The 27,024-nt window shown below is 54.3% G+C and overlaps 3 protein-coding genes across 4 annotated transcripts; all 3 read left to right on the top strand.

Moving 5' to 3' along the window:
• The first annotated feature begins 674 nt into the window (after window positions 1-674).
• Window positions 675-7,276, top strand: CSF3R (colony stimulating factor 3 receptor). 2 transcript variants are annotated; one of them, XM_063419094.1, is made up of 16 exons: window positions 675-811; window positions 1,594-1,689; window positions 1,969-2,268; window positions 2,354-2,477; window positions 2,570-2,739; window positions 3,407-3,561; window positions 3,740-3,899; window positions 4,362-4,444; window positions 4,546-4,759; window positions 4,937-5,125; window positions 5,356-5,457; window positions 5,726-5,872; window positions 5,995-6,213; window positions 6,340-6,430; window positions 6,582-6,663; window positions 6,765-7,276. In XM_063419094.1, the coding sequence occupies exons 2-16, from the start codon at window positions 1,620-1,622 to the stop codon at window positions 7,152-7,154; spliced, it is 2,496 nt and encodes an 831-aa protein (XP_063275164.1). In that variant the 5' UTR covers window positions 675-811; window positions 1,594-1,619; the 3' UTR covers window positions 7,155-7,276. The 2 variants fall into 2 exon arrangements, with proteins under 2 accessions (XP_063275164.1, XP_063275165.1); XM_063419095.1 differs by having other exon boundaries at window positions 677-811; window positions 6,073-6,213; window positions 6,765-7,274.
• Window positions 7,277-7,674: 398 nt separating this feature from the next.
• Window positions 7,675-14,868, top strand: MRPS15 (mitochondrial ribosomal protein S15). The gene is made up of 8 exons (XM_063419102.1): window positions 7,675-7,834; window positions 8,702-8,764; window positions 9,373-9,448; window positions 10,182-10,230; window positions 10,762-10,846; window positions 12,503-12,561; window positions 13,748-13,939; window positions 14,675-14,868. Exons 1-8 carry the CDS (start codon window positions 7,759-7,761, stop codon window positions 14,822-14,824), a joined length of 750 nt encoding a protein of 249 aa, XP_063275172.1. The 5' UTR covers window positions 7,675-7,758; the 3' UTR covers window positions 14,825-14,868.
• A 1,180-nt stretch (window positions 14,869-16,048) lies between these two features.
• On the top strand, window positions 16,049-26,743 carry OSCP1 (organic solute carrier partner 1). The gene is made up of 10 exons (XM_063419098.1): window positions 16,049-16,406; window positions 20,062-20,216; window positions 22,120-22,287; window positions 22,633-22,713; window positions 23,254-23,357; window positions 23,712-23,840; window positions 24,424-24,493; window positions 24,976-25,115; window positions 25,650-25,713; window positions 26,394-26,743. The coding sequence occupies exons 1-10, from the start codon at window positions 16,295-16,297 to the stop codon at window positions 26,508-26,510; spliced, it is 1,140 nt and encodes a 379-aa protein (XP_063275168.1). The 5' UTR covers window positions 16,049-16,294; the 3' UTR covers window positions 26,511-26,743.
• Window positions 26,744-27,024: the final 281 nt, after the last annotated feature.

The raw sequence follows: 27,024 nt of genomic DNA, 5'->3' as shown, positions 1-27,024 counted from the left end.
AACAGCCGCCGTGGTTGCGAAGGCTGTGAGTGTGTGCAGGGTTGAGCAACCCTCTGTTTACCCCCATGCCAGCCCCATCCCACCAGACACGGGATTCCCCTCCAGGGCTGTGCTCCAGCCTGGCACGGGTGGGTGCAGCAGCTTGGCACGGCCCCAGGCATGGAGCTGTTGAAATAACTGGGGTTAATGGTCAGTAATGGGAGATACTGATGGAAATATCATGGCATGGGCTGCCCTTGGACATCTTAGGGGCCGCTCTCCCTGGGACAAGCTCGACTGCATGGACACGGACACAGACTTGGCGATGTGAGCTGCTCCTAGGTGGCATCACACTGTGGTGGCAGCCACAGCCGGGTTTGCCTCCTGTCCCTTGAGCTGCTCATTCCCTGGCCCATTTCCTGCCACTTTCCCCAGCTCACGTTCCTGTGGCGTGTCCCCCAGCCCAGCCCGGTGGCCCCAGGGCAGTTGCAGTGAGGAACTGTCAGTGCCACATGCCGGCTGTGCCAAGCCCGGCCCTGGCACGGGCAGGGTGGTGCCGGGCGCTGCTCGGGGTGCCCGCGTCCCCCGGGCTTTCCTGCCTGCGGCGAGCGAGGGGGTCGCAGACTTCAGGGAAGTGTTTTGCAATCACCTTCTTCAGAGCGTCACAGCAACTAACGGCCCTGGTTTTGAGGAACTAACGGGGGGAAAGCAGCATGTTAGCAAACAGACCGAGCACGGCCAGCCGCCGGCAGCCGGAGCCCCGCGCTTGGAGCAGGCGGTGAGCGGCAGCCGGACACACCGGGCACCGAGCAGAGGCGGGGATGGAGGCGAGGTAGGGGCGGAGGTGAGGTAGGGGTGGGTATGTGGTGTTCAGTGAGCAGCATCTGGTGTGTGGCTGCCCTACCCAGTCCCCTCCCTGGGACAGTCGCACGTGTCGGGTGCTCATGGGTGGCCGCTGTCCCACTTCCCACGCTCGAGTGCTTTGTCTCCCTCCGGGTCTTGGCTTGGGGTGTGAGGAGCTGGGCACGGTGTGGGCAGCCCCTCCTGGTCCACGAAAGTGTCTGTGACCCGGGCAGGGGCAGAGGCAGCCACCGCTCCCAGGGCCATCCCCAGCAGCAGGCAGGGGATGCAGCCGGCGGGGAAAGCCGGGAGGGGCATGGGCAGGACCCCGCAGCTCCGGCCAGTCCCGCTCTGCTGCTGTCGGTCATTCGCTTCCCTCTCCCGGCTTATCGCCCTCCGCCGCCCTCACCCGCCCTCAAACCGCAAATCTCTGCCCGGCAGCGGCTGGAGATAGTGGAGATAAAATCAGCCCGTGCCTGCGGCCAGGCACAGGGTGCTGTGCCCGGGATGGCGTGCGGGGCCGGGCCGGTGGCAGTGTGTGGAGGGACCCGCGTTCCGGGGTCTCTGCACTGCGCTTCCCAAGCCGGCGGCTGGGGCGGTGCGGGCGCCGAGCCGGGGGCGGAGGTGTCAGAAGGGCTGCGGGAAGGGCTGACGCTGACAGCGAAAGGACATTCTGCTCCAGGAAGCGCCGGTGACAATGGAGCCCGGCTGCTTCAGCCCACCTCGTCCCCAGCCCTTGCCGACCCCCAGGACAAGCCGCTTCCTCCGTTCCAGGTGATGCCAAAGCCACGGAGGAGACCATGGCCGGGCGCGGTGCTGGGGCACCCTTGCTGCTGCAGCTCTCCCTGCTCCTGCTCCTCCACCTTGGCGGTGAGTGCGGTCCATCCTGTCCTGTCCCACACCATCCCCAGCACCCTGCACCCACCCGGGCTGGCCGGGCCCAGGGCAGGCAGGAGCGGCGGCAGCACGGCAGGCACGGGCAGGATGGGGCCTGGCACACGCCGGTGGCTTGCCCAACACTCGGCTCTTCCTCTCCAGAGATGAGGGGCCCGTCTAAGGGAAGACGCTCGTCCTTATGTCCTGCCTGGGCGCTGAGGAGCTGGGATGGCTTTGTCACAGCCTGGATGTGACACGTTTTTCCTGCTGCAGGGACACTGGGCTGTGCCTTGGTGACTGTGGGCTCCCCCGTTGTGCCCCTGGGCTCGGCTGTCACGGCGTCCTGCACCATCCAGAGAGAGCTCTGCCGTGGCCTGGAGCAGGGGAAGGTCCGGATCAGCTGGATGCTGGACAACAAGCTTGTGGCTGGGAGCCAGCTCCAGGGTCCAGGGGACACAGAGGTGTCCAACCTCACCCTACCCCGGTTCAACCACACTCAGGCCAGGCTGTGGTGCTGTGTGGAGTGGAACGGGACCAAGCAGCGTGTTGGCATGGCCGAGATCAGGGCAGGCTGTAAGTCTGCTGCCTCTACGGGTCACCCTCCTCCCCAGCAGGGACAGGCACTTGCTCAGGCTCTTTCCCGGCTGTTCTCCCCCAGACCCTCCTGCAAAGCCCCTCAACCTCAGCTGCACCCTGAACCTCAGTGACTACGGGCTGACGTGCCGATGGGAGCTGGGAACCGACAGCCACCTCCCCACCAGCGTCGTGCTGAAGTGCGCCAGGTAAGTCCCGGCACCACGGTCCCATGCCAAACCCCACAGCAAGCCTCACCCTCTGCCAGAGGGACCCCGAGCCATGGCTCTGTGTGCCGCAGGAGCAGAGGCCAGGCAGTGACAGGCTGCACCCCGCGGGGAGGGCACAGCCACTGCACGGTGCCACGGCGGCTGCTGCAGCTGTACCGGCAGATGGAGATCTGGGTGTCTGCCACCAACGCCCTGGGCACGGCCGAGTCAGAGCATCTCCGCATCGACCCCATGGACGTGGGTGAGTGACGGCGCCGAGGTCAGGGGCCAGGGAAGCTCGTCAGCGGTGACAGGGGTATTAAAGTGACATTAAAGCACGCCGGGGCTCGAGGTCACGTTTTCCGGGTAGGTTCCGTGATGGATGTGCTGCCGGGATGGAGCGGGGCCGGCCCGCGGTGCAGAGCGAGCAGCGCGTGCAGCGGGTTATGAGCTGCCGGTTGACCTGCTGCACTCCACAGCTCCTGCAGCAATTGATTACCCATTTATTCAGCAGGTCTATTAATAATGGATCCAGTGCCTATAAACTATTTATAAAAGGAGCCTTCCCAGCTGGAGAGACTTATCCTCCCTGGTCTGGGGCTGGGGAAGGGAGCCTGCTGAACCCTTCCATGGCTGTGCCACACTCTCACCCCCAAGCAGACAAAAATGTGGGGTGTTCCCATGGAATCTGTTCTCTCTGCATAGGCGTTAATGCAGAGCTAAGCCAGTCTTGCACTCACAAGCATTACTCCATCCCAAGCAGGGGCACACACTTGTGTCCTCCTGTGCCTTGCCACCAGACGTTCTCCTAAATGTTTTGGGGCAGTTTCCCCCCATTTCTTGCTGCAGCTCCTGGTATTAACAACAGGTCGTGGCTCTGGGCACTGCCCACCACACCCCTCTCCAACTCTGCCCTGCTCTTCCCACAGCCAAGCTGGACCCCCCAACCCTGCAGAGCATCCAGTCCATCCCCTTCCAGACCGACTGCATTGCTCTGGCCTGGGATGTGGCGTGGGGCACAGAGCACATGGAGCTGCAGTGTGAGCTGCGCTACCGGGCACCCGAGGACCCTGCCTGGGCCCTGGTGAGTGCTGCTGGGGCAGTGGGACCGGGCAGAGCCAGAAGCCTCCCTCTGCTCCAAGCAGCGGGAGAGGAAGGGTCCCCATGTGAGTGGGACTGCAAGGTGTCCCCCTGCGGCCACACCAGGGCCCGCCCCTGCCCGAGGCAGGAGCCAGCACAGCCCTCGTTCCGGCTGCCACCAGGTCACCGGCATCATCGGCCGGGCCGGCACGGCGCAGCGCTGCGGCTTCCTCTTCGGCACGCAGTACCACTTCCAGATGCGGTGCCGGCGGAATTCTGCATCGGCTTTGGCCTCCTGGAGCGAGTGGAGCCCGGGCAGGAACTACACCACCCACGAGAAAGGTGAGTGTGAGTCACCCGGGGGTGGGTCTGCCTGAGCAGGTGGCACAGTGCTGGGGACACATGGCACAGAGCTGGGGACACACGGCACAGTGCTGGGGACACAGGGCACAGAGCTAAGGGCACAGGGCACAGTGCTGGGGGCGCACAGCACAGCACTGGTGACGCATGGCACACCTGTGGGGACACACAGCACAGCGCTGGGGACACACAGCACAGCACTGGGGACACACGGCACAGTGCTGGGGCACAGGGCATAGCACTGGGGACACACAGCACAATGCTGGGTACACAGGGCACAGGGCTGGGGACACAGGGCACAGTGCTGAGGACACACGGCACAGCGCTGGGGGCACAGGGCACACCTGTGGGGACACACAGCACACTTCTGGGTACACAGGACACAGTGCTGGGGACACAGCCACACAGGCTCCTCTCAGCTTCTCCCATCCCCTCCCGCTGCAGCCCCCACAGGGAAACTGGATGCGTGGTGGGGAGCTCAGCCGGCCGGGCCAGGGGGGCAGCTGGAGGTGCAGCTGCGCTGGAAGGTGAGCAGGGGTGGGTGGGGGACACAGGAGCTGCCGGGGCATTACCCTGCAGCCTGAGGTCCCCTCAGGGACTGACACCCACACACCCTGCCCGCACACAGGCCCCACGGCGGCGGGAGGCCAACGGGCGAGTGCTGGGCTACCGCGTCACCCTGAGCCCCCGGAGGAGGGGCAGGGACCCCCCGACTGTCTGCAACACCACCCACACCCAGTGCAGCTTCTCGGTGCCCGCAGGCACCAGGAGGGTCTATCTCTCAGCCTACAACGCCGCCGGCGAGTCAGCACCGACCGAGGTCGTGCTCCTGGAGAGGAAAGGTGAGGGCAGTGCCCAAAACCTCTGCGTGTCCCCCGGGGCTCTGCTGCCCTCGAGCAGGCTGTCATGGAGTGTGCAGACAGGGCAAGGAGAGGGCAGGCTCCAAAGCCGGGTGCACAGGGGGTGATGTGGGAGAGGTGCTCCCCTCTCCCACCATCCCGGCTGCTTGTCCCATGCAGGTCAGCCCGTGGCTGGGCTCCGGGCCATGCCCAGGGACGAGCACAGCCTCTGGGTGCACTGGGAGGCACCGCTGGCCCCAGTGGTCGCCTACGTCCTGGAGTGGCAGTGGGTGACAACAGAGCCTGGGCACTGCAGCATGTGCTGGCAGATGGAGCGTGACGGGGCAGCCACCACAGCCCTTATCCAGGGTAAGTGGGGGCTGTCAGGGGGCCCTGACCCCTGGGGACAGCTGTCCCATGGGGCTGGCACCCATCCTGACCAAACCAGGACTAAGCCCTACCCCCAGCCCACTCCCCACCCTCCGTCCTTCCTCTGGATCCACCCCCAGGAAGGTGGGCTGGTGCCGTGGGGCAGGGGTGGTGCAGCTGGGGGGTCCCAGCAGCCCCGAACTCCCAGTCCCCTCTGCTCTCCATTGCAGATGGCATCGAGCCTTTCCAGCGGTACAACATCTCAGTGTACCCCCTCTACGAGGGCACTGTCGGGGTGCCCGTCCACACCACAGCCTACTCCCAGCAGAAGGGTATGTGGGAAGGGTGCCCCACCACCAAGACTTTGCCCTTCCAAAAAGAGGAACGACCTCTTCCCCATGCACCCCTAATCCGGGGGTTGTACCAAAGAGCTCAGCTTGTGGGGCTGGATTTGCCTCATCTCTGAATGGGCTCGCAGCTCCCTGACACCATGGGCAGCTCCTGACTCCCACACCTTGGGAGTGGGACCCCCCCATCAGTTCCCACCCAAGGCAGTGGCTGTGCTCAGCACTTGGTCCCCTCTTGTCCTGCTCTTTCCAGCACCGTCCCATGCCCCGAAGCTTCACCTGAAGAGGATTGGCAAGTCAGAGGCTGAGCTGTGCTGGGAGCTGCTGCCAGTGGAGATGCAGAACGGCTTCATCACCAGCTACACCATCTTCTGGGCCAACAGCATCACCGACGTGGCCAGTGAGTCGTGCCCACAGCCCCACTGACCTTGCCCTCTGTCCTATATCAATGTGCTGGGTGGAGCTATCAGGAGCCCCTGTGTCCTTCGCAGAGAGGGTCAGGGATGTATGGATCCCTCACAGGGCTCCCAGCCAGCAGAGACCCGAGGGGCTGTGCAGGTGGGGGGATTCTGCCACACCGACAGCCCCGTGTGCCCCCAGGTGCCACCGTGAATCCTTCCCTCAGCTCCTTCGTCATGCGGGGGCTGAAGCCATCCACCCTGTACAAGGTGCACATCATGGCATCCACGGCAGCCGGCGGCACCAACGGCACCAGCCTGACCCTGGTGACCACAGTGCTGGGTGAGGGCTGCAGCCACCCGGGCCAGGGGGGAACTGGGGGGTCCTGCAGCCCCCGGTCCTGCCTCACGGCACAGCACGGCTGGCAGTGCCCACTGCAGCTCCCTGTGACCCTGTCCCGCTTCCCAGATGACTCTGAGATCCAGTTCCTCTTCCTGACCCTGGGGCTGGTCTTTGTTGTGCTCATGGTGTTGCTCATCTGCTTCCAGAAGAACGAGCGGTGAGTACCCGAGCCCCGCCCCGGGCCGGCGGGACAGGGTGGCCTCGGGAGGTGCTGACATCCCGCCGGGAGCTTGGCGGGAGCCGATCCAGCACTGAGGCCACCCGTTCCAGCCCGCCTCGCTGAGTCCCCTCACCCCCGTGGTCCCCAGGGTGAAGGAGCAGCTGTGGCCCAGTGTCCCCGACCCCGCCAACAGCAGCCTGGGCAAGTGGGTGCCGGCAGCGGCGCCGCAGGTGAGACCGGGCGGCCGCTCCCCGGCCCCCCGTGCCCCCCCAGCTCTGCGAGGGACAGCAGGGGCCGATGGCCCCGGCTGTGACCTCCCGCTGGTCCCCAGGAGTCGCTCCAGGTCCTCGCGGCGAGGGAGCCCGGCCCCGCCGCCATCTCCACGGTCACCGTGCTGGAAGGGGAACCGGCGAAGCAGCCGGGGAAGGAGCATCCCGGCCTGGCCGCCGCCGCCCCGGCGCTGCCCCGGCCCTACGTGCGGCAGGAGGGTCCCGCGGAGCCCGTGCAGTACGCGCGGGTGGGCAGCGCGGGGTACCGGGGGCAGCGGCTGCTGCCCGAGCCCGGGCCCCGCTTCTACGAGAACCTGCGGGGCCGCGGGAACGGCGGCGGCGGCGGCGCGGGGGACTGGGCGTTCCTGGAGGAGCCCCCCGCCACCTTCCCGCTGCTGCAGGGGCTCCGCATCGGCGGCGCCGAGGAGCTGCACGAGTGCCGGGCGGACTAGAGCGGGATGGAGCCGGGCAGCGGCACCGGGACCACCAGCGGGAGCCCCGGGATGCGGGGCCCACCCGCGGGGTTCCAGCCGCACCCCGGGGCGCTGCCCGGCTCCATCCCGCTCTGTGTGTGTGTGTGTCTCCTCCCGAGCGTCTCCCTCCGAAATAAACGGGGACGTGCTGAGAACAACACGGGAGCCTCCCCGGGGATGGGGACGGGGACGGGAATGGGGACGGGGACGGGGATGGGGACAGGACTGGAACCAGGATCGGACCAGGACGGGGACGGGACCGAGACGGGGATGGGGATGGGGACGGAACCGAGACGGGGACAGGACGGAGATCGGGACCAAGTCGAGGACAAGGACGAGGACAGGGACAGGTAGGGGACGAAACCGAGACGGAGATGGAGATGGGACGGGACCTGGACGAGGACGGGGACTGGGACGAGAATGGGGACAGTTAGGGGACTGTGAGGGGTCCCGGACAGGGACAGGGACTCTGGACGGCCATCGACGGGCTCGGCGCTCGCTCCCTCCGCCCTGGCTCGGCACTCGGCAGCCGCGCCTGGGGAAGATGGCGGCGCCCATGGCGGCGTGTCGGTGAGCGCGGGCCATGCTGGCGCTGCTGGGCCGCGGCCTGGCCGGGCTGGCCCGCGCCGGGGCCGCCGTGCTGGGCAGGGCAGAGCCCGGTGAGGGCCACGGGGAGCTCGGGAGGCGGCTGGGAGGGTGGGGGTGGAAAGGGAAGCGGACCCCGCTTCTGAGGAGCGGCCGGGGCCACGGTGGGAGCTGAGGCTGCGGGAAAGGCGCGGCCGCGGGGCCGGGGATGGCCGGGGATGCTCAGGGAGCCACACATCGGCCTCGTGGTTTGTCCCCCCTGAAACGAGACAAGGGGCCAGGTGACCTCGGGGGTGCCCGGGTGGGGCGGGGGGCGCGGACAGGACGCCGGGGGTCCCTCGGAGCAGCGGGGGTGGCACAGCGGGCACGGGCGAAGGGGCTGAAGCAGGTCCCGATTCCAGCAGCAGGGAAAGAAAGAGCAGCTGGAAGGGTTTGTTCTTGAAAGGTCACGGAGTGACGAAGTCGCGGCTGATGATGAATGTCCGCGTCTGTTCCGGGCTGTGTCGGACCAGGGCTGTCCCCGGGTGTCTCTGACACTGAGCTCTGACCCTGGGGTGGTGCAGAGCAGCCCCTGCACGTCGCTGATGAGACTGAGTGAATTCAGCAGTTCATTCAGCAGTTTGAACGCTCTGAATGAACACATTTCCCCCGGGGAGCTCTCTCACTCTGCTCGGTGTGTGCAGCCTGTTCTGCTGCTCCGCCCTCGGCGTTTGCTCACTCCCAGGCAGCGCAGCTTGGTTTGTTTGTTTTTGTTTGTTTGTTTTAGCACCCTGTGGGGGCCACACTGAACTGTCCCACACTCCTGTGGCACTAAAGATCTGCCTGGTCACTGATCACCCCCTGGTCTCAGTGCTCTGACCCCACACAGACCAGGCAGGATTTGACAGTACAGAGCTGGAGGATGCACACAGGTCTGATCTCTCTCTGTTTCTCCCTCCCAGCCCGCAGTCCTGTGCTCCAGGCAGCCAGAGGCTATGCCAGACCTGTGGCAAAGAAGAGGAAAGGTATGTCAGGATCCACAGCACCAAATGTTCTGCTGTTGACATGCTCAGAGCTGTACCCTCATGGCACAGAAATCATTCCAGATATAGGTCCTTGCAAGCTCAGGAGTTACTCAGAGGATTCCCCTCTTCCTGAATGTGGCGAATGAACAATTTTCAGTAGCAGGAGATCTGTGAGGATGGAGAGGCCCTGGCACAGGCTGCCCAGAGAAGCTGTGCCTGCCCCTGGATCCCTGGAAGTGTCCAAGGCCAGGCTGGATGGGGCTTGGAGCAGCCTAAGACAGTGGAAGGTGTCCCTGCCCATGACAGGGAGTGGAATCAGATGGGCTTTAAGGTCCCTTGCAGCACAAACTGTTTTGGTATTCTGTGATCTCTGAGCTTGGTGGATTGTTGTAAATACATGTGCACCATATTGCAAATCCAGAGTGCTGAAGGGAACAGACTGAGCCTATTTTTTCACTCAGTTCCTGCCCTTTTGTCTGGATCTGCTCAGTTCTCCATCATTGGAGCACACAGCCAGTTTCCTTCAGAACATGTTTCCTCTGATCTGGTTTGCAAGGTCAGAGCTCTGACTTTGCCCTGCTCTTCCTCAAATGTTTCTGTCTTTGTAGACATGCCCAGCCATCTGGATGACCTTCCTCCCACCATGCTGAAGAAGGATTATGCCAATCTCCCAGTAATGAACAGGTATGAACAGGGAGAGGGGATGGCTGCTCTCTCCAGGGCTTTGTATCTTACAGATAACCATGGTGTGTGGAAGCTGTCACCTGCTCACTAATTATTATTAATTATTAATGCTCTGTGGGCACAAAATTGCAAAGTGGGTTTGAAAGTCAAATTTACAGACACAGACAGTGGTCAGGGCTTGATTGTTCACTCCACGTGAGATCAAGTGCTGGTTGCCCACATCCTCTGTGGGTTTTGTAGTCCATAAGAAAAAAAAAAAAAGAAATAACCTTGAAATACTAGAAACAGTCATCTTGCAAATAATCTTTGCCTGTCTTGAGCTCAGGTGATGGAGAGTGTCGTTAAACAACTCCACATGAATTCAGCTGCTGCTGAATTTGGGCTCTGGGGCTCAGCATTGTTGTGCTCTGATGCAGAGCTGCTCGTGTGTGGTGCAGGGAGGGCCCCCAGTGGCCCAAGTGTGACTTTCACTGCTCTCTGAAGGAACCAGTCTTAAAATTAAATATTTCTGCAGCAAAATGACTCGATGCTACTGTGATCTGAGCCATCATTTTGCTTAGGAAAGTGAGCACCAGTTTATGGCTGCCAGCTTTGGGAGGGGAGGAGAGTCCCTGTAAAATTATAGGGTAAATTAAAGCTGAGAAAAGTGAGTATGTTCTGAGAACCTGAGTTAATTTCTGTTGCTAAATAGACTTATTTCTAGTTTATAAGCTCATTTGCCATCTCCTTGCAGCGTGGATGATGTGGTGAAACGGGTGCTGTCCCTGGAAATGGCCAGTCAGGTCAGTGCCATTCTGCTTGCTTGAAAAAAAAAATAGATTTAATGAACACCTTCATGCGAGACTCGTCTGTGTTGTTAAATATCTTTAATTTCCTGTATTTCAAAGTGACTGTAAATATGGTGTGATGAAATACAGTGATAAATCTGGTTTGCTCTTAAAATTTATCACACTAAAGTGGTAACAATTGCATATTAAAATGAGAGAAGAAAGTATTCAGGGCTGACGGGCAATGAGCTGTTCTCTTGCTGCTCGTGGCTGACCCCCTGTGTTCTAGAAACCATTGCACTGGACAGCAGATGTTCTTCAAGCTATTTTTACTTTCCATATGCCCAGAAAACAAACAGGTAGGAAAGTGGCACAAAGATCTCTATGCCATTCCTCTATACTGGCCACTTCAGCTTAAAAAGATGTAAAAGCACTGAGTAAAGGTCTGAATTACAAAGCCTTTATCTGGGTGTTTGGGAGGGGAACTGAGTGTCTCTGACCTCTAATGTTCTGAGACAGTGACAACCTCTTTTCTGTGACCCACAGAAGGAGAAGTTGAAGGTAAAGAAACAGCAGCTGGTGGAGAAGGTCAGGAGGTCTCCCAATGACAATGGCTCCTTTGAGGTGCAAGGCAAGTTAAAAAAGGGAAGGGTATTGTTGGTAGATGAAACATCCCTGCTTCTGTTCAGTTGTTCCCACCCCAGCACTTGCAGGTTGCTGTATAATTCAGGAGAATCTCCTCCAGGAGAGCTGCTGGGAGGCAGGTCGCCTGCAGGATGCCCAGCAGGACTGCTCCAAGTCTGGAAGTGTTATAGAGGCTTTGCTGGTACAAATTCCTGCTCCACATCCACCTTCCAAAGGCAGTGTGTGCACTGTTCTGCTTGGAGTGCTTCTGTGACATGAAGCACTGAGCTGCAGCTGATCCCAAAATGAACCAAATTCAGAACCCAAATCTGTCTCTGCATCAGAGAGCTGTGGCTGAAGCACAGTGGGGACAGTGCAGGGACAAAGGCCACGTTGCAGTGACCAACACTGACAACTCCTCTGTCATCAGTAAAGCCCTTCAGTTCCTCAGGATGCCACCAGCCTCTCCCTCCAGAGCCCAAAATCCCAAAGACCTGGCTGCTGCCCTTGGAAAAAAAACCTCTTTATTGCTCTCTGCTCTCCCAGAGCTTAAATCCCATGAGGTGAAATAAATGTCAAATCACTGGGAATTGTTGGAGTGCTAGAGGAGTAAATCCACAGATAAATTTATATGACGTGTTGCTAAAATCTTACCCTCTAACTCAGCAGCCTCGTAACAGCCACAGCTCTGCAGGTTGTGTGTTGTGGTTTGTTGTGCTCCGTGCAGTGGGCTGTGGGCAAGGGCTGCTTTGGGCAGTGTTTGCTGTGAGCAGGGCTTGTTGTGAGCTGTGTTTTGTCGTGGGCAGTGCTTCTTGTGGGCAGTGTTTGTCGTGGGCAGTGTTTTGTCGTGGACAGTGCTTATGGGCAGTGTTTTGTCGTGGGCAGCATTTGTCGTGGGCAGTGTTTTATTGTGAGCAGTGTTTTGTTGTGGGCAGGGCTTGTTGTGAGCAGTGTTTTGTCGTGGGCAGTGTTTTGTCGTGGGCAGTGTTTTGTCGTGGGCAGTGTTTTGTCGTGGGCAGTGTTTTGTCGTGGGCAGTGTTTTGTCGTGGGCAGTGTTTTGTCGTGGGCAGTGTTTTGTTGTGGGCAGTGTTTTGTCGTGGGCAGTGTTTTATTTTGAGCAGTGTTCTGTCGTGGGCAGGGTTCTGTTGTGGGCAGGGTTCTGTCGTGGGCAGTGTTTTATTTTGAGCAGTGTTTTGTCGTGGGCAGTGTTTTGTCGTGGGCAGTGTTTTGTCGTGGGCAGTGTCGTGTCGTGGGCAGGGTTCTGTCGTGGGCAGGGTTCTGTCGTGGGCAGGGTTCTCTCATGGGCAGTGTTTTATTTTGAGCAGGATTCTGTCGTGGGCAGGGTTCTGTCGTGGGCAGGGTTCTGTCGTGGGCAGGGTTCTGTCGTGGGCAGTGTTTGTCGTGGGCAGTGTTTTGTTTTGAACAGTGCTTGTTGTGAGCAGTGTTTTGTCATGGGCAGTGTTTTATTTTGAGCAGGGTTCTGTCGTGGGCAGTGTTTTGTCGTGGGCAGGGTTCTGTCGTGGGCAGTGTCGTGTCGTGGGCAGTCCCTGCTGTGCTGCTGTGGGTACCTGCAGGGGCAGCAGTGCCTTGAGGCAGGGCAGATGATCCTGGATCACCTGACAAAGCTCTGCTCTCACCCCGCTGCTCTCTCTGTCCTTTACAGTTGCAATTTTGACTGCCAGGATACGCACGCTCGAGGAGCACCTCCAGAAGCATCCCAAGGTAACTCAGGGATCTGAACCCACACACTGCAGCTGCTCAGGTGGTTTTCTCAGTTTATAATGAAAGGATTTTAATCCTGAGGATTCTGGCTTTTCTAAGGAGGTTTGTAAAATAGTTACAGCTGTTCCCTGGTGCCAGGGTGGGGAGCTGCTGGCTCAGGCACCGCTGGATTCTCACCGATTCTGGTTTGTTACTGTAGTGGAGGAAACGGCTGAGCAGATTCCTTTGGGCAGGGTTGAGCTCCATTTCTCCTCGCTGCAGATGTGGCTTCACCACTTAGTTTTCACTAATTAATGAATGCAGCTGCAGTAATAAACAAAGAGCAAAGTCTGTGCTTGTTCTGCTCATGGAAATGTTTGGCAGACAACACTGTGAATGTCCCACTCCCCTGCCTGCAGCTACCTGGGTTCAGGCCCAAATCTGAGACATCTAGACTGAATTTATGTTCATAAAACACGTCAAAGATTTGCAGGGCAAAAGGTGGGAAATGGATTAATAGCTGCATTTGAGAGAAGTGCGTAATTGTTACTCATGAAAACTTGAAGGGTACAAGAGAAGAGAATGGAGCTTTTTATTACAAGCCAGAAGCTGTACCAAGTGTTGTAGTGAAGTTGGACTTTTTGAAATTCCTTGGCTGAAGCCTTTTCTTTACACAAATCACTCATATAGGACAGGGAGACATCTCCCACGAGGGATTGCCCTGGCTGGTGTGGCTCAGGCTACACTTGTGCCCTTCCAAAGAACAACCAGACAGTCAGAGCCAAGTCACAGATTATCTTCATATTTAATTTCTGGCAAAACAAAGGTAAATTTGTGTTAAATTTGTGTTGAATGCCTGTGTTATTCTGAAGCAGCACACTTCAAGAGAAGCAGGTTTTAGCCAAAAGAACTTCTCTGCAGCTTTGGCACAGCCTGAAGCCGTACACAAGCTGAAAACAGTCTTCAGGGAAGGTGAAGCTGCAGCCATGGAAAGGAGAAAGCAATTCCAGTGCAAAGTAAATTATATCTCCTTGGATCAGCTTGTGCTGACCTGATGTACCGGCAGCATCTGCCAACAGAAGTTGTTCTAAGACTCTGTCCTTAACTTGACTGTTCCCTTTCAGCCAAAATGTGTTCTATTCTCAGTCATTTCTTGGAATGGCAGGACGCTCTGCCTGCAGGGGAGTGACCCTTGGGTGCTTTGCAGGACAAAAGGAACCGCAGGTTCATGCTGATGGACCTGGACCGGCGCAGGAAGATGCTGGGCTACCTGCGCCGGGTGAACTTCAGCACCTTTGAGAACACCTGCAGAGAGCTGCAGATCCAGTACAGCCCGCCCCAGCCCTACGCCCGCCGCGTCACCAAGCGCTGGCTGGTCAAGAAGGCCTTCTGCATCAAGGTATGGGAAAAACCCCATTTTCACAGGGAAAAACCCCTCTCTGAAAGCTGGAAATTACTGATAACTGAGTCCTCTTAAGCCAGGCTTTGTCTGGTTTTTGATCTGTCTGTAGAGAAATGCCTGAGCTCAGCCAAGAGCTCCATGGGGGACATTTATGTCATGGACTGTACTCAGGCACCTCAGGTTGGGTCACTGGTTTGCTCAAAAATGTGTTATTCAAACCAGCTTTTTTCTCAAATCTTGTTATGGGAACTGATATGTGAGATAATTTGATGGCAGTTCAGAACAGAAATATGAGTGCACTCTCTGTCTGCCCTGGTTTGCTCAGAATATATGGGTGTAACTGCTGCATGCAGTAGATCTTGGTCCAACTGAGCAGAACCAAAAGTTGGACGTGCCTGAGGTTTGTAAATGCTAAATTTCAGTCCAATTAAGTTCTATAAGTACTGGACCAAAGGTGTCCAAGGAATGACTGGACATGGCCCTCAGTGCTCTGGTCTGGTTGCCAAGGTGGGAATCGCTCACAGGCTGGACCCTGTGGTCTCAGAACTCTTTTCCAACCTGAATGATTCAGTGATTGACTGAGTGGCTGTAACAGAATAATTCAAATGGTTCCTGGAGCAAGGAGGGCACAGAGAGAGGATCAGGCTCCTCTTGGAACCGCTCTGCCTGCAGCAGACAGCCTGGGGAGCTGCTCTGCAGGCAGATTTATCCCTCACCCTTCTGCTTCCACAGGTGTTCCAGGAGAAGCAGAAGCTGAAAGCAGCTGTGAGACTGAGGCAGAGGAAAGAGAGGCAGGCGAGAGCAAGGGCTGCACGGGAACAGCAGGAGAAGAAGGAGAAGCAGCTGCAGGAGAAGCAGGCCCAGGAGGGGACCCCTGTGTAGTGGCACAGACAGGCTGACAATAAACACCTGCCCAAAGACCTCAAGCCTCTTTGCTGGTGTGGTGTGGTCCTGGGAAGGGCAGCGGGTGGGTTAAGTGGTTTAGAAGTTTAATTTCAGGCCAAGTGCTGGGCAGGTTGGTCTGTGAGAGGAGCTGAGGGCTCCAGCATTACCCTGCAGGTCTGTCAGTGGGAACAGCTCCAGGGCTGCCTGTGTCCTGTCAGCACAGCCAGTCCAGAGCCACACACCAGAGGTATGTGCTGTCACATTCAGGTATTTCTATACTGAAACGTAAGGCATTTAGATTGGACATTATGAATAAATTGTTCCCTGTGAGGGTGGAGAGGCCCTGGAGCCTCAGCTGTGGCTGCCCCTGGATCCCTGGAAATGTCCCAGGCCAGGCTGGACAGGGCTTGAAGCAGCCTGGGACAGGGGAAGGTGTCCCTGCCATGGCAGGGGTGGCACTGGATGGGCTTTAAGGTCCCTTCCAACCCAAACCGTTCTTCACGCGCGCTGGGGCCGTGCTTGTGCACCGGGATGATCCACACAAGGACTGGGACAGTGCACATGGATGGGGATGCTTCACACACGGACAGGGACAACACACACACAGATCAGGACAAAGCACACACAGACAGGGACGGTGGCACACGGATCAGGACAACGCACACACAGATCAGGACAATGCACACACACACCGGGGATGATGCACACCTGGGTTGTGACGATGCACACGCTCAGACTGGGATGATGGCACACTTACAATGGGACAATGACACACACCGGGGTGATGACACACACCAGGGTGATGACACACTCACACCACAATGGCACACGCACACCGGGACGATGGGACGCACACCAGGATGATGGCACACACACACTGGGATGATGACACACTCACACCGGGGTGATGACACACACAGGGACGATGACACACATCGGGACAATGACACACTCACACCACCATGACACACTCACACAGGGACGATGACACACTCACATCGGGACGATGACACACTCACACCGGGGTGATGACACACTCACATTGGGACAATGACACACTCACACTGGGGTGATGACACACTCACATTGGGACAATGACACACTCACACCAGGACAGTGACACACTCACACCACCCTGACACGCTCCCCGCGGACACTGCGCATGCGCGCCCCGGCCGGCCAAGACGGCGCGCCCTGATTGGTCCCGCGGCTGCCCGGCAACGGCAACGGCGGCGGCGGCGGCGGCGGCGGCCCGGGAGCGGCCAGCGGGGCCGGGGCCGTGCCGGGACCGCGCCGGAGCCGTGCCGGGACCGCGCCGGAGCCGTGCCCTGCCGGAGCCGCTCAGGAGCCGCGCCGGGGCCGTGCCGTGCCCTGCCGTGCCGGGGCCGCGCCGTGCCCTGCCGGGACCGTCCCGGGGCCGTGCCCGGAGCCGTGCCGTTCCGTGCCGCGCCGTGCCGTGCCAGGGCCATGTCGTCCCGGACGCTGCCGCTGCTGTTCCTGAACCTGGGCGGGGAGATGCTCTACATCCTGGACCAGCGGCTGCGCGCCCAGAGCATCCCCGGGGACAAGGCGCGCAAAGGTGGGCGGCGGGCGCGGGCCGGGCTGCTCGCTCAATATTGGTTATTTGTAAGTGCAAAATGCAGCTGAAAACTGCCCAAGCTCATGCAAAAGGTAAAATTTGATGTGCGCTGAAGCAGCAGGATTTTATCCCAGGGGAGGGTGAGGTTCTCGTTCGGTGCTGAATGCTGAGAAGAGACAAAATCCATTACTTAGCTTTTCTCTTTTTTAAGTTTATTTCTTTCTGTTTCTTTTCTTCTCCTTGCAACTCTCGTTCTTACATCTTGAACTGCTGTTTTGTTTTATATGCTTCGTGTAGATGAATGGACAGATGTGGACAGGAGACGAGGTACAGTAACTCTGGCTGCATGCACACCTGGGGCTCATCGTGCCTGAACACCTGAGGCTGTTCCTGCAGCCTTCAGTCAGTGTCAAAAATGAACAGAAATGCTCACCTTAAATGCCCCTTTGGACTGGAAATGGGTGAAAAACCAGACCATCTCTTAAAATCATACGGCCTCAAAAAATCAGCTGTTGATTTAACCAAGACTATAAATGGGTCAAAACTTTATCCTGGTGGTCTTGCCTGCAAAAATGGTATTTGTGTTTCTTTACCACTGTCTTCATGCAAGCATGTAATTGTGTGAGCATTGTGCAGGTCGTTTTTCTGCTTAAATGCAGGAATATCGGGTATATTCCATTTTTCTAAGGTTTTATCTCACTCATTGCTCAGGGTTTGGACAGGTGAACTCCAGGGATGATCGAAGGCATTCCCATCCCAGCTGCTTTACCCACCTGTGCTGGTGGTCACACCTGGCAGAGTGAGCCCAAAGGAGCAGCTGCCCACACCTCACCCTGACTGCAGGGATGCTGAGGGTGGCACTGAGCCCTCGGTGTGAACACGTTTCCCTCTGGAATCTGCCCTGGAACAGGAGCCTCCAGCGAGGGCTGTGCTAAGGAATGAGGAAATGAATCTCTTGAGTCTCAGGTTTTGCTCAGTGAGCATGAGCAGAACTTACAGGATCCTTCTGAGCAGCCCTTTTTAAGAGGGATCAAGGTTACGATTCATTTTTTTGCAAAATAAGCATCATTAATAGGTTTTAATATTTACTTAAGGTGAATGCTCATGTCCTGGAGTTTGCCCCAGCTTTGTTCTTACCATTACATTTGGTAAGAAAACATGTTTTCTGTTTCCAAGCACAGCCTTTAACTCAGAAGTCCAGGGCCAGCTTCCATCCCACCCAAAACAACGAGGAGCTGCCCAGAGCTGAGGTAGCGAGACAGGGCTGGCTCAGGGGCAGGTCCCAGGCTGACCCATCACTTCTCCTGTCAGAGAGAACACTTGGCCAGTGCTCAGTGCTCCAGGGGATCTCAGGAGAGTCCTGGAGTCCCCACCTGGGGCTGTCACTGATGGAGCCATGGCGAGGTTCCCTGAGGAACCACGAGCCTGTGGCACTCAGGGCGACTGCCCAGACCTCAGAATGCTCCTTCTGCTGCCCCAAACATCCTCCAGGAAGCACCAGCATCACCCAGGCGTAGCTGCAGTCTCATGTCCTGCCTCCCTGCCGTGCCAGTGACACGTGCTGTGTGTCACCAGAGACCTGGCATGGGGAGGCCAAAGCCACTGTCACCCCCAGCTTCAGTCCTGTCCATCTCACGGGCTGTGCTGGTTTCCCTCCTCTCATCCCAGCTGGTGACCTCCCCTCTCTGCTCAGCTGCTTCTTCTGTGTTGCTTGTGCCATGTCCCTGGGCCAATGCTCCTGTGTCACCTGCCATGGCCACTCCAGGGCCCCCCTGAGACCTTTGCTGTGTCATTATCAAACGTGTGAGAGATTTATTATCAATTTGCCCTTTACCGCAATCGTTTCTTTTATGTCTTTCTCAGTTCTTTTTATAGCCCACACAAGAGGTTTTAATTTCAGAAGATAATTTATGTCTGTGCTTCACACAGACCTTCAATTCTGTTGAAAAATCAGTGTACTGGGAGGTGTCTGTCTCATGATGGTTTGGGTTGTTTGTGACTCTCCAAAGACAGGAGAAGACTTTGTGTGAGCAGCACACACAAGCAGCTTTAAAATATTTTCCTTAGTAGCAGTAAGAAGCGGAACTTCTTATTTTTGTCATAATTGATTCCCTGCAAAATTAACTAGATACTAATGTCTACTAGTACTAATACATTTTATTTTCTCCACAAAAGATAGGGGATTTCTGCCTGAGATTGCAAGTAGGGATTGTTTTATGGCCGGTTTATTTGAAAGGAAAGGAGGAAGGAGGGAGTTTTTTCCTGTTTGTAATTAGGTGTATTTGCAGTCCAGACTGCTCAGGAGCTGAGATCTGTCTGTGGTTTGGGGGTGTTTAAACCAGGACCAGGGAGCCCTGTCAGGTTCAGCACAGGGGCTGTGTGTGAGCAGCAGGTTTAGAGAAGAATCATTTCAGGAGGCCCTTGGGCACACAGCTCTCCCTGCCCAGGATCCCAGCAGTCCCTGGGGAGTTTATCCTCTAGGAAGAGTTGAAGTGACAGGGAAATTACCTTTGTTTTGTCTGTTGGTGTAGGACAGGTGTGAAAAGCCAGGTGTGTGACCCCCCCAGGGAATCATTAGGGCAATAATTCAAACCATTGGTCATTACCACTCTCTGCATGTTCACTTTTTCTCCTCTTCCTTTTTTTTTAAATTATTTATTCTGAGATTTTTCTAATCCACAAGATTTGTCTGGCATTATGAGCTTTGTAACAATCATCTGCTTAGGAAAATCCACACTTGTACACTAATCTGTGACCTGACATATTCATTTACCTTTTTTTTCATAGAAGAATAAGTAATTATTGATGATAACTCTTTAAAGTGTATCAGGGAGATAATAAAAGTGGCAGATCCAGCACAAAAGCTCAGATGCTGCATCTGCTTGAAGCACTGCACAATGTTTTCCATCTTGTTTGCATTAAAAGCTCAATAACCAGAGCACAGCCCTCACACTCAGCACTCCTGAGTTCTAAGAACTCCTCGGTAATAAAACAGTTCCATGGCTAAATTTATACATTAAAAAATGAACCACAAGTAAGAAAGTTTGGAGTTCTGCATTTGAAACTCAAGGGCCTGCAGATGTTTCAGCTCTGAGAGCCCTGAATGCATTGATACAGATCCCAGGGATATAAATGCTTTATTAAATACCTGCCAGTGTTAATCCATTTGGAATAAAGATTACAGAGAGCCCTGCAGGAGCTTCTGTTGAGGAGTTAAAAAATAGACTGATGGTGTCAGAGGGTGTCAAGGAACAGGCCCAGCCAGGCAGCTGTAATCTGCAAAGATCTACCACAGTGCAAAACACTCTCCTTAGGAAGCAGATTTGTTAGATAAAACACATCAGAGCAGCCTACAAGCAACATTATTTAAAAGTGAAAAGTGCCAACCATAGCTGTAAAACCAGGGCAGCAAAGCCAGCCTTATTCCCACGGGGAAACAAGGACTGCTGCCTTCAGCTCAGGTGGCATTTGTGCCCTGGGGGACATCAGGTGGTTCAGCCCAGGTGGCATTGAGGCAGTGCTGGATCCAGAGGTGCTGTTCCCCCTGTCCTGCTGTGCTCTGTCCCTGCTCTGCACAGGTCACCCTGGTGTGAGCCTGGGACAGACCAGGAACACATTGCTGGGGGCAAACCACAGAGCCTCTTTGTCTTTGCAGTTATGAACGACATCATCAGCACCATGTTCAACCAAAAATTCATGGAGGAGCTGTTCAAACCTCAGGATCTGTACTCCAAGAAAGCTCTGCGCACCGTGTACGACCGGCTGGCTCACGCCTCCATCATGAGACTGAACCAGGCCAGCATGGACAAGGTAACACAGCCCAGCCTGCCTCTGCTGCTCCCCCCTGTTGGAGTCTAGAACATCCCTCTGGCCACCCTGGAGGGTTTGGAGACCGGACAGGGGGGTCTGGGATCTGTACAGGGGGGTCAGTTAGACCCACACAGATCCCAGGAGGGCACTGACTCTGATTCCTGCCCATGGGAGTGAACACTCACATGCAGGAAGAATCACAAATCCTAAGAATTTAAAATAAGTAGTGAATGGTTTATTATAGAATATAAATATAGAAATTAAGATTCTTAGTAGATGGGGCTGAAGAGACAAGATGGAGGAATTGGGGAGTGGTCCCTGTGTTCCTTGTTCTTGCTCTCGTCCCCCATCTTGTGCTGAGTTGGGTTTTAGAGATTGGCTTAGAGTAGAACTGACATGTTAGTATAGGTGGTAGGTATTGGTAAAATTTTGTAAATAAAAAATACGTCTGGGACAGTGGTTGGGTCAGGGGTACTGTACATAAGGTGTGGGGCTCTCTGATCTGCCCAGTCCTGCCCCGTGTCCTGCTCTTCTTGGGGATGCCCTGCAGAGCTGAGAAAGAACTGAGATAAGGTTCCCTGCCAGGGAGCCCTGGCAGAGCTGAAAAAGGACTGAGATAATGAAGAATAAACAACCTTGGAAATGTGCACTGGGGACTCAGCTTGTCATCTCTACCTCTGATGTGAAACACTCAGGGCGAAGAGAAGACTGAAAACCTGATTACCTCTGGGAACAGCAACCCAGGGGAAACCCTCAGGGAACAGCAACCTTGGGGGAACCCTTATTACCTTGGGGAACAGCAACCCCAAGGAGAATCTCAGGGAAACAATAACCCTGTGACCCCCAGCTGCCCTTCACCAGTTGCTGTTGCAATAATTAATGGCTTCACCATTTTGAAGCATTTTGGAACAGCTTTCCTTGTGAGAACGGTTCTCGGCCAAGGAAATCCGTGGTGGTATCAGCTGCTTCAGAACTGAGTGTTTCTGCTTGAGCAGCTAAATGTTTGATTTGAACAAGTTCACTAAGCATTCCTTAAGTTTATCAGGTGTTTTTATATATATTTGAAAGATACACATATATGGTATATGGGTGTGGATAAATGTCTGTGTTTCTGTACTGACTGTCTAGCAGGTGTTAGAGTTACTGCCTGCAAACAGTGAATCCACAGCCAATTCAGGAAAAAATGGTAGGAATGGGATTATCAGAGAGCCCTGTACCCAGGGCTGCTGAAATTCATAGATTCACTGAGGTTGGAAAAGCTCTCCAAGAGCATCGAGTCCAACCTGTGCCAAATTCCCACCTTGTCACCCAGCCCAGAGCACTGAGTGCCACATCCAGTCATTCCTTGGGCACCTCCAGGGATGGGCACTCCAGACCTCCCTGGGCAGCCCCTTCCAATGTTTAATCAACATTTCCATGGAGAAATTCCTCCTGAAGTCCAACCTGAGCCTCCCCTGGCCCAGCCTAAGGCTGTTCCCTCTCCTCCGGTCCCTGTTCCCTGTGAGCAGAGCCTGATCCACCCCGGCTGTCCCCTCCTCTCAGGGAGCTGTGCAGAGCCACAAGGTCCCCCCTGAGCCTCCTTTTCTCCAGGCTGAGCCCCCTCAGCTGCTTCAGGTGCCTCCAGCCCCTTCCCCAGCTCCCCTCCCTTCTCTGGACACACTCCAGCCCCGCAATGTCTCTCTGAGAACCGGACCCAGCACTCGAGGTGTGACCTCACTGAGCACTGGTGACATTGGAGAGGCAGCAGGAAGGCTGGGATGGGGCTGCAGAGATCTTGTTTTTCAGAAAACAAAGCTAAAATGGTTCCTTGTGCCACAGGCAGGCTCTGGCCTGACTGAATCCCTCTCTCCAAGCCCGAGAGGTTTCCTCTGGACAGGACCAACGTTCCCCTGTTCCTTTGCAGCTCTACGACCTCATGACAATGGCCTTCAAATACCAAGTGCTGCTGTGCCCTCGGCCCAGGGACATCCTGCTGGTCACCTTCAACCACCTGGATACCATCAAGGATTTCATCTCCGACTCCCCTGGCATCCTGAACCTGGTGGATGAGACCTTCCGGCGCCTGATTGAAGTGAGAATCCTCAGAAAATGGGTGGGACACACTGTGGGTTGATTTTATGGGTTTTTTATCTCTTAGAGATGAATTACTACATTGGAGAGAGCTGTGAGTTAAGTGGTATTTTTGTACTGGCTCAGATTAAATCAAGGTATTGCTTCTTCAGCCTGATTTAAGTCTCCACTGATTTCAGCAGAAATTAAATCAGGCTTTTAGTCATAGACAATAATTACTGATAATGACCAGCAGCCCCCTTAGAGCATCCCTGCTCCCCCTGCAAGTGGATCAGAATATTCAGCTGTCCTTGTTCCCTCTTTCCCTGGGTACACCTGTAAACCCTTGATGATTTTCCTTTTCCAGACCTACAACTGTCTCTCTGATGGTGAATTCCAGCTCATCAGGCAAACACTTCTCATTTTCTTCCAGGACATGCACATCAGGGTAAGAGCCCAATCCAGCTAGGCAGGGAGAATGACAGGGAGTTTGGGGCTGGAATACAAAGGGATTTGCTTATAAACCCTGCTGCAGGTTTGGGTTTGTTGCTTGTGCTTTTCAGTCATCTTGATGTGCTTGTAATTGCACTCAAACTTCACAAATTGAGCACATATAATAATGCTGAATAATCCTACAATATTATGAAAAAAGGAATCTCTACCAGTGTGATTTGCTGACTGATAAATCCATTTTTCCTTTTAGAAGAAACTTGATAGGAAATCTGAGGGTGAAGTCTTGATGTTCTCTAAACAAATTGGTCACACTCACATGCACAAACAGGACATAGTTTTTAATATAATTTTTTTAAATGTTAGATCAGTGTGCCCATCCTCTGGAACATAATTCCACATCCCTATATACACATCAAGAGCTTTAGGAGACCTTCCCCAGTGTAAGCAGAGAGGTTTAAGCTCAGATTTCAGGGAATTTGGATGGGAAGGTAGAGGATTTCCCCAGGGGTGTGATGTTTGTGATGTCCTTTTGCAGGTCTCCATCTTCCTGAAGGATAAAGTGCAAAACTCCAATGGTCGCTTCGTGCTGCCAATCTCGGGGCCTGTCCCGTGGGGCACAGAGGTGCCAGGACTCATCAGGTGAGAGTTTTAGGATTTTTAACCCCTGTGTGGGGCTGCTCAGGGAGAAGCATTTCATTCCAGGGGGCTCAGGAATCCAGCTCAAAGTGCCATTCCTGTTGCATGGATAGCTAAGCCTCCAGTAAATACGATTTAAAGGGTAGGATTTGTGATAAGTCACCCAGCAATGAAATGCTAAACTGCTTTTGCAGTTTTCTATCCCACTAAATTAGCTATTACTAATTTAACCCATAACAGAGGCATTTAGCAATGTACAGAATTGAGTTTTATTCCCCTCATGCAGAAAGCAGAGGGATTAGGTACTAAAATCAGGACTGAAACCTCTAAATGTTTCAACAATTCCTCCTTTTTAAGGATATTCAACCACAAAGGAGTTGAAGTTAAAAGGGCTGAGTTCACCACTGCTGGGAATTACGTTACTCCACAAAGGGAAGGATCTTTTGAGCTTTATGGAGACAGAGTCCTCAAACTTGGAACAAATATGTAAGTAATTTTTGTTTTATGTAGAAACGTGAACCAAATGCTAATGGATTGTTCAGAAGCACATCTTCAGCCTGGTGTGGTTTTGGCCTCTTTTGCTATTAATTATCAGGCTGACTTTATTACAAGGTGCTGTCCTCCACCAGGACATGTGTGGACAGTGCATAAAGAGCTGTGGAAAACAGCAAAACTTTGATTTATGTCCACAGTGGAGCTGAGGAAAGAACATTCTCACCTGGTGCTGCATCTTCTGTGAAATGTGATTTAATATAACCACAGTCAAGAAATCCTCTCTGTTCTCCATCTTTGCCTTAATGTGCATTTTCCATCCAAAGAGATCTGTGTTCCTTCTCACAGCTTTGTACATCCAAAATATACATTTTCCATCCAAAGAGATCTGTGTTCCTTCTCACAGCTTTGTCCCTCACAAGCCTTATTGCCTCAGCATTGCACCACACTGAGCTGTAACTTCTCTTTGCAAGTGTTTAGTCTTCAGAAAAATATCCTAAAAATCCTGTGCTGCTCTCTCTGGTTGCTGTGCCTCATCCCAGAATAAGCTGTTATTCCCTGTGTGTTTTCCCTCTAGGTACAGTGTGACCCGGCCAGTGGAGACACACATGTCAGGATCATCAAAAAAACTGGCATCCCAGGCAAAGGTCAGTGTTGTCCTCTTCTTGTCACTGCTTAAAGTGGCCAAATTCTTAGTCTCTAGAGATGGGATAAATTCAGGGAATTATTTGTGTTGCTCTCAGAGCCTCATCCAATCCTCCCCAGTCCTTTGAAGCCAAGGGAAGGGCACATTTTTCCTAAAGAATCCACACACTCGTTCAAGGATGTGCTTGCTTCCATTTTAATCTGCTCAGAAAACAGAGTTGGCTTTACAGATTTCTCAACTTTCCAGTTTAGCTGGGAAAGTATCTTGTGCTGAGTCTATAAATTCAAGCAACCATTTCCAGTATCGAGCTGGTGATTACTGATTATCTGCACAATCTGTCCCAGGAATAACAGGAAAATGTGTTTATATCCCTCTGAAGGGCATGTATGGAATATCAGAAATATATGAAGGACATATATGGAATATCAAAGCTCCTTGCAGCCCCAAATCTCCCAGGTAATTGCCCATTGCTGTTTCCTGCAGGAGAACATAGCCCCCAACCCTCTTGCTAAAGAAGAGCTGAACTTTCTGGCGCGGCTGCTGGGAGGTTTGGACATCCAGAAACCCGCTGGGGGCGAGACAGGATTTCGGCTGAACCTGTTCACAACCGACGAGGAGGAAGAGTATGCTGGACTCCTTCTTGGTTTGGCTTTGGGGTGGCCTGTGGGGAGACCAAAGCTGGCCCCTGACAGCTTTAGGGTCAGATCAACGTTGTTATCCTGCTCCAGGATGTTTCCTGTGATGCAGCCTTGCTCCCAATGCCAGTGGACAGAAACATCCCTTCAGCAATTTTAGCAGGATGTTTCTATCTGCTTTTAATCTCAGCTACAGAAATATTCCTGCTTTTCTACACTTAACAAAAGTGTCTAGGACAGGGAGAAGGCTCCAAATTGGGGTGAATACATTAATTTGTCCAGACTTCATAGAATTCCAGAATGGTTTGGGTTGGAAGGGACCTTAAGGGTTCTCTAATTCTACTCTGCCATGGAAAGGGACACCTTCCAGTAGACCAGGTTGCTTCAAGCCCTATCCAATCTGGCCCTGTGAGAATCTTCTGAGCATCATTTGTGCCTACAGGAGCCTCATGAAGTCTGATTTTTATCATTTCCTTATAACTCTCCATGGGATTAACCACTCTTGTCATGTTTTTAATCAAGGCATGCTGCACAGACCAGACCAGAGGAGTTATCCTACAAGGTTATCAACATTGAAGCCACACAGGTATGTCATGTATTTCACATCACTGGTTCTCACCATCCCTGCCTTGCTAAGGACCACGTTTCACCCAGAGCAGGGACATAAAAATACATTTTTTCCCCATTTCACTTAAACTCATAACTAAGCAATGGCCAGTTTTCTGCCAAGACAGTGGCACTGGTGTGTTGCCCGGAATGCAAAATCAACAACATGGAGGCAGAGGTCTTCAGTGAAAAGCTGCTCCCCACCAAAAAGGGCCAGCCTGTTTATTTCTTTTCCTTTTATAATTTTGTGGGTCTGGTAGCAGATTGGATTCTGGGGTTGCCACCCCTTCACCCCACTGGCCAGACCAGCTGTCAACCAACATTATTTTCAGGCTGGAAATATGTAAGCAAAGGACAGTGAACAAAAACAAGAAAGGTTGTTTATGTTCCAGAGTGTGAGAAAGTGAAAAACTGACCCTTAATATTGTACAGAAACTAAAGAACTGACTCCATCTTATAAGCAAGTAGAAGGCTTTAAAAAAATCTCAAAAAAACCAAGGCAACACTGGTGAATATTTACTAAGATAACTTGAATCCTGATAAATACCAGAGCACATTTTTAGTTGATTTGGGTGTAGAGGGGGCACGTCCCAGTCCAGCCCAGCTGTGGCAGCAGCGTGGGGGCCCCGGCGGTGGCTGAGCACGGTGCGTGCCCTGCAGGAGCCGGCGCAGCGGGCGGAGCTGTCCCGCATCCTGGGCGAGCTGGAGGTGGCGGAGCCACGCCCGGGCAGCGCCGGGAAGGGCGAGGATCTGCTGGCACTGATGGACGAGCTGTGAGCGGGACACACGGACAGCGGGACACACGGACAGCAAGACATGGGTGTTGTTACAATTTTCAGATGGCACGGAAATAACAACATGACTCTCCATGATGGTAATGAGAGCAAACTTGATTCTTCTAAATTCTACTTTTATAGAGTAGCTCGGTACAAAGAACATGGTTGGTTATTCAGCATCTACACCCTTTTGTAAACATTTCTTTTGCCAGTAAACGTGTTGGAAAAACACCACCTGCGGATGGTTTCTCACTTCCCAAGGTTTGTTTGGATTCCTCCTTAAGATTTCTCAGGCTAACGTGAGAAAGTTGCTCGCCTGCCTTTCACACAGACACTGGCAGAGCCTGAAGCCTAGATTCAGATCAGTGTTAGCCCCACACATGGGGACACTGGGACATCGGGACATTGGGACACGCGGACACCAGGATATGAGGACATTGGAACATTCGGACACTGGGACATGAGGACATTGGAACATTCGGACACTGGGACATGGGAACATTGGGACATGCAGA

This window comes from Prinia subflava, chromosome 24 (genome assembly GCF_021018805.1).
Source record: "Prinia subflava isolate CZ2003 ecotype Zambia chromosome 24, Cam_Psub_1.2, whole genome shotgun sequence".
In the NCBI taxonomy this organism is placed as follows: Eukaryota; Metazoa; Chordata; class Aves; order Passeriformes; family Cisticolidae; genus Prinia; species Prinia subflava.
The sequence above is the reverse complement of the archived record's forward strand: the minus strand, read 5'-3'. Positions and strand labels throughout refer to the sequence as shown.

Coding starts and splice junctions, on each gene's coding strand:
- CSF3R (XM_063419094.1), top strand. CDS start 1,620: ATGGCCGGGCGCGGTGCTGGGGCACCCTTGCTGCTGCAGCTCTCCCTG. Junction 5,873..5,994: donor CAGCATCACCGACGTGGCCA/GTGAGTCGTGCC, acceptor GATCCCTCACAG/GGCTCCCAGCCAGCAGAGAC. Junction 6,431..6,581: donor TGCTTCCAGAAGAACGAGCG/GTGAGTACCCGA, acceptor CGTGGTCCCCAG/GGTGAAGGAGCAGCTGTGGC.
- OSCP1 (XM_063419098.1), top strand. CDS start 16,295: ATGTCGTCCCGGACGCTGCCGCTGCTGTTCCTGAACCTGGGCGGGGAG. Junction 16,407..20,061: donor CGGGGACAAGGCGCGCAAAG/GTGGGCGGCGGG, acceptor TTGTCTTTGCAG/TTATGAACGACATCATCAGC. Junction 22,714..23,253: donor TCCAGGACATGCACATCAGG/GTAAGAGCCCAA, acceptor GTCCTTTTGCAG/GTCTCCATCTTCCTGAAGGA.
- MRPS15 (XM_063419102.1), top strand. CDS start 7,759: ATGCTGGCGCTGCTGGGCCGCGGCCTGGCCGGGCTGGCCCGCGCCGGG. Junction 7,835..8,701: donor GCTGGGCAGGGCAGAGCCCG/GTGAGGGCCACG, acceptor TCTCCCTCCCAG/CCCGCAGTCCTGTGCTCCAG. Junction 13,940..14,674: donor AGAAGGCCTTCTGCATCAAG/GTATGGGAAAAA, acceptor CTGCTTCCACAG/GTGTTCCAGGAGAAGCAGAA.